The sequence below is a fragment of the Arachis ipaensis genome, chromosome B10 (assembly GCF_000816755.2).
Source record: "Arachis ipaensis cultivar K30076 chromosome B10, Araip1.1, whole genome shotgun sequence".
In the NCBI taxonomy this organism is placed as follows: domain Eukaryota; kingdom Viridiplantae; phylum Streptophyta; class Magnoliopsida; order Fabales; family Fabaceae; genus Arachis; species Arachis ipaensis.
The window spans coordinates 129,477,698-129,489,909 of NC_029794.2; the positions used below are offsets into that span (position 1 = coordinate 129,477,698).

At 37.7% G+C, this 12,212-nt stretch overlaps 1 protein-coding gene across 1 annotated transcript; it reads right to left on the reverse strand.

Annotated features, from left to right (window-relative positions):
- Positions 7-2,784, reverse strand: LOC107624195 (receptor-like protein kinase FERONIA). The gene has a single exon (XM_016326678.2). It carries the CDS (start codon positions 2,557-2,559, stop codon positions 88-90), a length of 2,472 nt encoding a protein of 823 aa, XP_016182164.1. The 5' UTR covers positions 2,560-2,784; the 3' UTR covers positions 7-87.

A 12,212-nucleotide genomic window follows, 5' to 3' on the forward strand; every position in this document is an offset into this window, starting at 1 on the left:
TATTTACCGAATTTCAACTACACATAATGGCTGCACTTTGAGTCGTTGCCTTATTTTAGATGTGGCATTATCCCCATCATTTCCATCTTACACAGTTACACATACATTGCTAATTTCAAGCATTTCAATTGCAGTAAGAAGATGTTCTTGATGCGTCTCAGCAGTCTCTTGCAGTATCAATGCAAACTCCAAACACCAAACAATTTCATCCATGGAAGGTCGTTGGGAACCATCTTCATGCAAACATCTCACACCAATCTCACCAAACTTCGTCAAGCATTCCGATGCAATCTGACCCTTCAATGCTTTGTCCACAATCTGATCCAACGTGCCATCTTCGTAACAAGATACAGCCCAATGAGCAAGTGACATCTGTTGTTTTTCCACTGTCCTCATCAAAGACGGCCTCCCACACAGCACCTCAAACAGCACTACTCCAAAGGAGTACACGTCAGACTTCACAGTTAAACGCTGTCGTTTATAGTATTCTGGGTCTAAATACCCAAGACTGCCCTTCACCACAGTGCTGATGTGGGTTATTGAAATGCCAGAGGGTCCTATTTTGGACAAGCCGAAATCGGAAACCTTGGCCACCCATTTGTCATCCAATAAGATGTTGGTGCTCTTTACATCGCGGTGAATGATATTGTGGACCGCACCTGCATGGAGATAATGCAACCCCTTCGCTGCTCCTATGCAGATATGCAACCGTTGCTTCCACGAAAGGGAAGGGTTACTACTATTGTTGTAGAGATGATCTTGTAAGGTTCCTCGATCCATGTAATCATAGACCAAGAGCATCTCGTTGCTTTCACAGCAATAACCAATGAGGGACACAAGGTGGAGATGCCGCAGTTGAGAGAGCATCTGAATTTCGGTCCTGAATTCCTGAACCCCTTGTTGTGAACCCGGTTTTAACCGTTTGATCGCAACTGGTGTTGAACCTTCGTCAATGTAGCCTTTATACACGTTGCCAAACCCTCCCACTCCGATAAGGAGGAGCTCATCGAAGTTGTTGGTGCCTGTTTTTATCTCAACCAAGGAAAATCGACGACAAAGAGCGGATGGCAATGGTAAGGTTTGAGTGTTGGCTTCTTTGGAAGATCTCTTTCTGGTCTTTTTCTTCTGTTTTCTAAGGATGAAGAACACTAGAATGAAATGAAAAATGAATCCAGCAGGGACAACAGAGATTATTATGATTATTATGATCCTCTTGATTGAGATTTGAACAGAGACAGAGAAGTGTGGTGGGGCAAATGAATGAGGAACAGGGTCAGGGTTGGGTCCTGCTAGGCTATTAGACGCAGGGTCACTAATTTTGAAGATTTCAAGGCCGTTCAAGAAAGGGTCGCTGTACCGTGTGTCTGATGTAGGATGCATTTGGAGTGAAAGGTTAAACTTGTCCTGAGTAATCCCTTGGCCTTGGATCATAACTGCGTAGTCTCTCTGTACAGCAATTCCCTTTTCCTTGCTCCATGCTAGAACAATGGCATGGTCCTCAGCTAACTGGCCTGCTATGTAGATGTTGAACATTCTGTCCTTGGTTTTAATAATGTTTGGGTCTAGCTCGCAAAAGTGAAGCCTAAGCATGTAGTTGAAGCCAGAATCAACAGGAAACTCCCAGGTCAAATTTATCATTTGGTTGAGGGTTCCATTCATGCCCATATCACGTGATGTTCTGTAAAGCTCAATGGGTGCTTCATAATCAGGACTCACAGTGATTTTCATCTTTCCGGTCGTATCACCGGGTAGACTATACAGAGCACTTGGCGTTCTTAAATAATCGGCATCATTTCCTTCCCAGTTCCTGAGCATGCCAGTATCACCTTTAGGTGTGATTGTGACGCCGCCAACTTTGATCCTGTAGTCTGTCTGCAGGGCACTACTGTTTAGCATTTCGTATAGGACGCCTGGATGACCCAAAAATACAACTTGTTGTCCGCTGGGTTCAAAGAAGTAGAGATCATTGGGCATGGAAACCACCTCAATTCCATTCACAAACGCATAAGAATTTGGATGGGATGTGTTTGGAGTGAAGGTCAGGTTGATCCTCTGCCCATCATCCACGTTGATGATGTATTCTTTAAAGATGGTGTCCCTGTTTGCAGCATCAGCGTTAAGCGAAGCATTGAAATCCTTAAGGAGTGTGAAGCCCTCGGATTTGACCGTGAAGAGGGCGTTATTACGGTCAAAGGCAGCGTAAGAAGCAGGGTAGAAGAAGAGACGAACAAATTTCCGGCCAGCTGTGACCGGGAAGGAGTAACTGAATTCAGAGTTAGACAAGCTAGCACTGGTATATGGAACTTTGTTCGAAGAAGGTTGTGTGGCTGGTTGAGCAACGATGGTCTTTGTGTGTTGAAGAGTAAAGAGATTTGAGTGTATGTCTCCGTTCCATGACCTTTCACCGTCGGAGGATTTGCCACTTGAGCCACAATTGATGCTGTGGCTATCAACTGGAACATAAGCTTCAATGGATATGGCTAAGTCCGAGAGGAACAAGAAAGAAAGGTAAATGATAGTGGATATGGCAGATGTTATGCTATAACTCCTCAAGTTCATGGTTGAAAAGGAGAGTCGAGTGTTTAATTGCAGATGTGGTTTGGAACAAAACGAATCAGTGAAATTATGTAGAATTCATGAGGTGAGGGCATTGTTCCGATTGCCGGTAGTTATATTACTAGGAAGAAAGAAAGCTTGAAAGTAATGGGCAAGTAGTAATAAAATACTAAAATGCATGTGATTGTGACCCTAGTGATGACCCCGTACTTCCGTTATTTGACTTGTTCAACTTTTTAAAGATTAATGTTGATATATGTTTTGCTTTTACATACACTCTTATGGTTATATTAACAAGATTAATAAAATATGAAACAAAAATGTTTATCACTTAAAAAAAAAAGAGAAAATGTACATAAAAAAATATATACAAAAGAGAAAATGTACATAAAAAAATATATACAAACACTTTGAAAATGTGTATGTGCAACGACGGGGTCATAAGCTTCATGGGACGTGGATTAGTAGTAAAATATTAAAATGCAAGATAAAGCATGGTGGGAACGCAGCTCATGTTCGATTTGATGGAGGAGTAGTACGTAGTGTTTAATTCAGAGAAAGAATATTATTAGTACTTTGTTTTGGGTAAGAAGAAGACATATATATCAAGAGGCATTAAACACACTATTTTTAGTCAAGTAAGATTATTGAAACTGAAAGCTCTGTCTGGTTCGTTTGGTTCTTGCTTGGAAGCTAGGAACCGTAATATCAACGTCTAGAAAATTAAACTGGCGTATAGGGAAGGGTGGTGAAGAACACTATGAATGCTATGCTTGATTGAGACCTTACGCGGTCGATGTTTTAGTCAGGAAATTTCAGCAAGGGAGAGAGTAAAAAAACTAATCAAGACTTTTAAAACTGAGTAAATTTAATTCAACTCCAAAATTTAGTTTAATGGTGGTGGTGCATGAATAGTATTCTTTACTTTTTAGTTAATTATTCTTCTTTCTATTCTTTAGTTACAAGCATATTTGGATATTACGGATGAAATGGAATAAATAACTTCATAATGTGATTTTTTTTTTAATTTGTTGCTTTTCATTTTTTTTTTTTTTTACTTTCATTTTTTTCACCATGAATGTCATCTTCCTCAGCAGCCTTACCCATGCAGTCATGCTTGTTTGGTTATATGATGCGTGAGCATCTTTCCTATCTTTTCCTAGTGAATTTGTATCTAACTTGTTGAGTTTAATTAAGAATTAATTATATTTTAGCCACTATGGATGCTATTTTGAGTTTTGTGCAATTTTATTCATTTTAGGTAGCATTTGGATGGATTTGATGAAGTTTCTGTAGAGAAAGAGAAGAAACCAAGGAGATGACCAGCGAATACCGACGCAGACGCATGGCTCACGCGACCGCGTGGACTGGAATCTGCAGAAATGACGCGAACGCGTGACCGACGCGTACGCGTGACATGCGCCGCGTGCAGAAAACGCAGAAAAACGCTGGGGGCGATTTCTGGGCTGTTTTGACCCAGTTCTTAGCCCAGAAATCACATATTAGAAGCTGCAGAAGGGACAAATCAAGTGGTCCCCACCCATCAGCTGAATACTTGTTAATTAATTCGAATTTAAATTCAAATCTTATTTTAGGAAAAGATATTATTTTAATTTTAATTTTAAAAATTTAATTTTTAAATTATTAGGATTAGTTATAAAAGGGATCCCAATAGGGCGGTGGTTCAAAAAAAAAGAACATTCCACAACATTATTCCATACAAATTTACATTCCATATTCCATGAGCAACTAATCCTCCATTGTTAAGGTTAGGAGCTCTGTCTATTGTATGGATTGATATTATTATTTTTCTATTTTAATTCATGTTTTGATTTATATTTCAATAATTGTTTTCGTTCTTTATTTTATGAATTTGGGTGGAACGGAAGTATGACCCACGTTCTAATTGAGTTCTTGTATAACTTGGAAAAGTTTTTTACTTGAACAACAGCTTGAAAACATATTATTCTGAATTTCTAATTGTTTGTATTTAATGGGATACGTGACATATAATCCCTTTATTTTTGGATAATTAGGATTCTTGTGGCATATAAACTAGAATTTGATTATTACCCTCTAATTGGAATTAATTGACCAAAGAATTGGCCGTTGATGAATTTTAGAGGAGACTAGGAAGGTCTAAGGAATTAGGGTCTAGTCACAAATAGTTTACCATGAATTAAATCTTACATGATTAAAATTAATTAATAAAAAAAGTCAATCCAGAAAATAGATAACTTTGAAACCTTAACTGTTTTCTCCATATTTTATTCCCAACTTATTTATCTATCTATCTTTAATATTTTTGCTATTATTTAATGTCTTTGAACTCTCAACACTATTTTCAATTTGTCTAACTAATCCTATCAAACGCTATTGTTGCTTAATCCATCAATTCTCGTGGGATCGACCCTTACTCACGTAAGGTATTACTTGGTACGACCCGGTGCACTTGCTGGTAAGTTAGTGGGTTATAAATACCATACCAATTTTTTGGCGTTGTTGCTGAAGATTGACTGTGATTAACAACTTTGAGTTGAAGCCACAATTGGTCACCCTGGTGCAACAAAATTGCCAGTATCATGGTCTTCCTCACGAAAACCTGAATCAATTTATATCTGATTTTCTACAGATATGTGATACTGTGAAGACAAATGGAGTGAATCCAAAGGTGTACAAACTCATGTTTTTCCCGTTTGCTCTGAGGGATAAAGCAAAGCTATGGCTAGATTCACAACCAAAGGAGAGTCTGAATACTTGGGACAAGGTTGTTACAGAGTTTCTCACTAAATTTTTTCCACCAAAGAAGCTAACTAAGCTTAGGTTAGAGGTTCAGACCTTCAGACAGAAGGAGGGAGAAACACTTTATGAAGCCTGGGAGAGATACAAGCTACTGACTAGGCAATGCCCTCCGGACATGTTCTCCAAATGGACCCAACTGGATATCTTTTATGAAGGCTTGGGTGAGATGTCCAAGATGAGCTTAGATACCTCTGCAGGTGGTTCACTACACAAGAAGAAGACACCAGAGGAGACTATTGAACTTATTGAATTGGTTGCAAGCAACCAATATTTATACTCATCTAACAGGAATCCTGTGAACTCTGAGACCCCTCAGAAGAGAGGCGTGTTGGAGCTAGAAGCTGTTAATGCTCTTCTTGCTCAGAACAAGCTGATGTCTCAGCAGATAAATCTACTTACTCAACAGATGGGTGGCATGCAAGTCTCAGCTATCAACACTCAAAATCCACCCCAAAAAATCTCCTATGACATGGCAGGTAATTTTGTTCAAAATGATAATCATGATTATGCTCAACCTTCTTATGAACAGGTGAATTACATGGGGAGTGGCCCTAGAAATCCCAACAATGATCCATATTCTAAGACATACAACCAGGGATGGAGAAATCACCCAAACTTTGGGTGGAGGGACCAACCTCAGAGACCTCAGAACTTCAACAATAGTTCTCAGGGCGGTTTCCAGCAAAACAATGATTTGGAAGCAATATTGACAGGTTTTAGACAGGAAACCAGAGCATCCATCAAGAACCTGGAGATTCAAATGGGTCAATTAGCCACAAAGGTTAATGAAATTGATCAGAGAACCACTAATAGCCTTCCTGGTAACACAATTCCAAATCCAAGAGAGGAATGCAAGGCTATCACTGTAATAAGTGAACAAGTGGCAAGTACGGAAGCACAAGTTATACAGGAAACCAGAGCCTCTATTAGAAACTTAGAGGTGCTAGTGGGCCAACTGAGCAAGCAATTACTTGAGAGGTTTGCAAGTACATTTCAAGATGATACAGTGGTGAACCCAAGAGAAGATTACAAGGCTATTCAATTGAGAAGTGGTAAAGTAGCTGGCTCTGAGACCAAGGCCAATGAAGAGCTAGTTGAAAAGGAAGCTCCAGAGGAGAAGAAGGGAGAAGTGGAGCACACCCCTTCAAAGCGTGTAGACAACCCATTCCCAGACTCTCTTGACACTTATCCTACATTGCCAAAGGCTCCTGAGTACAAGCCTAAAATGCCATATCCTCAGAGACTTCAAAGGAGACCAAGGACAAACAGTTTTCAAAGTTCTTGGAAGTCTTTAGAAAGTTGCAAATTAATATTCCTTTTGCTGAGGTTTTGGAACAAATGCCCCTCTATGCCAAGTTCATGAAGGAGTTGTTGTCAAAGAAGAAGCCTTTAAAGGGAAATGAGACAGTGGTCCTGACTAAAGAATGCAGTGCCATCATTCAGAATAACTTACCAAAGAAGATGCCAGATCCAGGGAGCTTTCAAATTCCATGCACCATCGGGAGTACAACCTTTGAGAAGGCGTTATGTGATCTGGGAGCAAGCATCAATTTAATGCCCTTGTCTGTGATGAAGAAGCTGCAGATCCAAGAGGCACAACCCACAAAGATAGCATTACAGATGGCGGACAAATCTATGAAGCCTGCATACAGATTAGTGGAAAATATCTTGGTCAAAGTGGGTAAGTTCTTCCTCCCAGCAGATTTTGTAATTCTTGATATAGGGGAGGATGAAAATGCCTCTATAATTCTAGGAAGACCATTCCTAGCCACTGGAAGAGCTCTGATTGATGTAGAAGTGGGTGAATTAGTGCTTAGAGTGCATAATGAGCAACTGGTCTTTCATGTCTTCAAAGATGTACATTCAACAGGTGAAGAAGAGAGGTGCATGCAGGCTGAGCTTATTGATCCAAACCTGCAAGAACTCCCTGATGATGCATAGCAGAATTTGTAACTCAAACCTCCTGTGGTGACAACCGATAAAATTCCGCCTGACATCAAACCTAAGTTTGATGTTGGAACTGCATCATCCACCAAGGAGGAGGTCCCCAAAAAGAAAAAAAATACCCAGAGGATGGAGAAACAAAAAGATCCCCACTGAAAGTTTCTCCCCAGGAATGAAGGTGGTGTTGACCAGCAATTCAGCATAGGTTTATACAGTAATCAGAATCCTCCCTCTAGAGCATATTGAGCTACGTATGGAGACACAGGAAAGAAGTTCAAAGTAAGGGGTGAAGAGTTGAGCCCCTATGATCCTCCTTCTTAGAGGAGCTGACCGTCAAGCTAGTGACGATAAAGAAGCGCTTGTCGGGAGGCAACCTGATAATTTCGTATCCTTAGCTATTTTTCGTAGTAGTAGTTTTCTTAGTTATTTTATTTTATTTTTATTGAGTTCTTACTAATTTTCTGATCATGCATCTATGTTCTTCCAGGAACTGAACACCTCAAGCTATATTTCAAAAAAAAAAGAGGAGGGGGCACACGACACGGCGTCATTGACGCGAACGCGTCAATCATGTGTGCATAAAAAATAAAAATTGACAGAGAGTTGTGCGGGAGTGGCGCTGGACTCATGCCTTTCGCACAAACGATCCCACGCGAACGCGTACCCCACTCGTTCGCGTCGTTTGTGATTTTCGCCATTCACGCAGGCGCGTCATCGACGCGAACGCGTGACTTGCAAATTCGACGTAAAAGAGCGTTTGGGGGCAGAGAGTTGTGCCGGCTTGGGGCAAGAAGTGTGCTAAAAGTACAAATTTGGTCACGCAAACGTGTGACTGATGCGTTCGCGTCAGTTGCACATATGGCCATCCACGCATGCGCGTGCATGACGCGAACGCGTCGTATGAAAATTTGGCTCCCAAGCCATACGAATAGAAAGTCACGCGGGCGCGCGGCTGGCTTCGCGCGAATCGCACAAAATCCAGGACACGCGGACGCGTGCCTGACGCTAACGCGTCATTACGAAGAATGCGCGACATACGCGATCGCGTGCTGTACGCGAACGCGTCGTTTGCGCCGCCCAGTTTTCTTTCTCTCTCTCTCTCCCAATCCATATTCTCTCTTGTTCTTTTATCCTTTCCTTTTCCTTTCATAATACTATTTGTCTCTTTCTATTTTCAGTTCTTCTTTGCTTGAGGACAAGCAAACCTTTAAGTTTGGTGTTGACGCTTCGCTTAAGGGTTTTCTGTTTATTCCTATGGCCCCAAAAGGGAGGCGAATCATCTTCACAGAGGAGCACAACCTGAAGAATAAAATGACCGCTCAGATAACTAAGGTGGTTGAGTTCCTTTTATTTTTTTTCTTCCCGCTTTTATTATGTATGTTTTGGTTTTCTGCTAGTTTGCTTTGTTTGCTGCATGATCCTTTATTAGTAGATTCATAGGTTATAGTTTAATTTTTTTGTTAAGTGCTTTAATTCTGAAAGATGTCTCATGTATTTTCCACTAAGTTTGAAATCAAAAAGAAAGAAGAACAGATGTAGTGCATGAGAATTTGAATCTAATTTTTAGAGTAGTCTCACTTACTTAGATGTGGTGGTATTTTCTGTGATTCTGAATGAATGCTTGAACAGTGCATATTTTTGATAGTGAAGTTTATGAATGTTAAAATTGTTGGCTCATGAAAGAATGATGAAAAAGAGAAAAGAGTGTGCTTAAGAACTCTAGGCACCTCTAACTGGGGACTCTAGCAAAGCTGAGTCACAATCTGAAAAGATTCACCCAGTTATGTATCTGTGGCATTTATGTATCCAGTGGTAATACTGGAAAACAAAATGCTTAGGGTCATGGCCAAGACTCATAAAATAGTTGTGTTCAAGAATCAACATACTGAACTAGGAGAATCAATAACACTATATGGATTCTGAGTTCCTATGGATGCCAATCATTCTAAACTTCAAAGGATAAAGTGAGATGGCAAAACTATTCAGGATTGCAGTTGTAAACCCCACTATAAGAAGAGACATGAGCTTAATCGAACTCTCATTCTCATGCAAATTCACATCCTAAGCTTATATTAGTTTTTGGTTGCTTGAGGACAAGCAACAGTTTAAGTTTGGTGTTGTGACAAATGACGCGAATGCGTGACCGACGCGTCCGCGTGACTCGCGAAAAAGGACTATCGACGCGTGCGCGTGACCGATGCGTACGCGTGACATGCGCCACGTGCAGAAAACGCAGAAAAACGCTGGGGGCAATTTCTGGACTGTTTTGACCCAGTTCTTAGCCCAGAAATCACAGATTAGAAGCTGCAGAAGGGACAAATCAAGTGGTCCCCACCCATCAGCTGAAGACTTGTTAATTAATTCGAATTTAAATTCAAATCTTATTTTAGGAAAAGATATTATTTTAATTTTAATTTTAGAAATTTGATTTTTAAATTATTAGGATTAGTTATAAAAGGGATCCCAATATGGTGGTTCAAAAAAAGAACTTTCCACAACATTATTCCATACAAATTTACATTCCATATTCCATGAGCAACTAATCCTCCATTGTTAAGGTTAGGAGCTCTGTCTATTGTATAGATTGATATTATTATTTTTCTATTTTAATTCATGTTTTGATTTATATTTCAATAATTGTTTTCGTTCTTTATTTTATGAATTTGGGTGGAACGGAAGTATGACCCATGTTCTAATTGAGTTCTTGTATAACTTGGAAAAGCTCTTTACTTGAACAACAGCTTGAAAACATATTATCCTGAATTTCTAATTGTTTGTATTTAACGGGATACGTGACATATAATCCCTTTATTTTTGGATAATTAGGATTCTTGTGGCATATAAACTAGAATTTGATTATTACCCTCTGTTTGGAATTAATTGACCAAGAAATTGGCAGTTGATGAATTTTAAAGGAGACTAGGAAGGTCTAAGGAATTAGGGTCTAGTCACAAATAGTTTGCTATGAATTAAATCTTACATGATTAAAATTAGTTAATAAGAAAAGTCAATCCAGAAAATAGATAACTCTGAAGCCTTAACTGTTTTCTCCATATTTTATTCCCAACTTATTTATCTGTCTATCTTTAATATTTTTGCTATTATTTAATGTCTTTGAATTCTCAACACTATTTTTTATTTGTCTAACTAATCCTATCAAATGCTATTGTTGCTTAATCCATCAATTTTCGTGAGATCGACCTTTAGTCACATAAAGTATTATTTGGTATGATCCGGTGCACTTACCGATAAGTTAGTGGCTTATAAATACCGCACCATTATCAAATTCATTTGCAAACTACTCATAGTATCACACATTTGCTTATCAATTTCACTAGTAATAGTTAGCTCTACAAGGAACAAGGTCCCGCAAAGTGGTGTTTGACTGTATAAACTCCACCTATAAAATCTTATGCTAGTGTTTGCATCGTATTTTTTTCACATCTCCTTCTACAGAAATCTCATGCTCTCAGCATCCTAAGTTATTTCTACTTCCAAGAGCATTCCTGGTAATTTTTTTTTTTTCAAAAGAACTAACGATTCCAGTGGTACTTCCAAATTGAGAACTCTAATTGGTACCTGGATTTTCACCAGCCGTAGCTTCAATTCGTGGCATGCCTCATTCCAATTATAATTTATATATAGGAAAATCAAAAATGCAATTTGCGCACTAAAATATCAGTAACTAAAATTAGTCATTATATATATATATATATATAAAATTTAATTCATTTCTATAATTCTATACGTATTTTGTATTTTGATATATATTTTATTTTGTTTACTAATTTTTGTGTACACTTAATATATACATAAACCATAGCACCAAAGACAATTCAATACATAATTTCAGAACATAAAAGAAATTCAATAATTCAATACAATTGGTCAATTGCTATGTTGATATGTGTATGCTATGTCAGAGTCTTAGAACATCACAAAACAACCATGAGCAGTAGAGCACAGTAGAAAGCCATCAACAAAAACAACCATCAATATTAAATTCTTATCTTATACATAATATTTCAAAATATTGAATAAATTAACATCCATAATTTGTGCGTATTTATGACTCTTTCTTATACAAATTAATTAAACCAATTCGTAGGTTTGCATTAAGGTTTTTTTTAATTCTTTTTGTTTTCAAATTATGTTTTGATTAGGTTGTTTTAATATTCTAATTTTAGTTAGTTAATTTAGTTAGAGTTAATTTTTTATTTTAATGAATTTTAAGTGGTTAAAATAGATTTGTTTTAGAATTATTAGTTTGTGTTATATTGTTGAAAGTGTTAAAAATTGATTAAATTAATGGATAATATTGTTGATTTTGTGTTAAATATGTTAAATTTGTGTGAATTAATATTAAAAGATTATTTATTTTGTTGAACAATTGTTGAAAATTGATTGAATTTGTTGTTGTATTGTTTAAAAAATCACTTAGTTAAATCATTTATTGCTGTAAATTTTTTATTCTTTTGCCAAGTATATTGAATTTATCGTTGATTTGAAAATTTAGGATGTGTGTATAGTTTCTGTGATAATGATATTGATGCTTTGATAAGCATGTGCTTATGCCTTTAGCTGGTCATGCAATAAGATTTTAGTAGTTTGTCTTTCGTAGCTATTTGCTAGTTGTTTGCTAATATTTTTGTAATTTATACACACAGAATTTTCGCCAAGTATATTGATTTTAGGTGGTTAAGATAGATTGATTTTAGGATTATTAGTTTGTGTTATATTACTAAAAGTGTTGGAAATTAACTGAATTGATGGATAATGTTGTTAATTTTGTGTTGAATATGCTGAATTTGTGTTGAATTTGCTTAAATTTGTTTGAATAGTTTTGACTTAATGTTGAACTTACTGTTGAATAGCATTGATTTGTTGTTCTGAATTTCTGTCAATTAGTA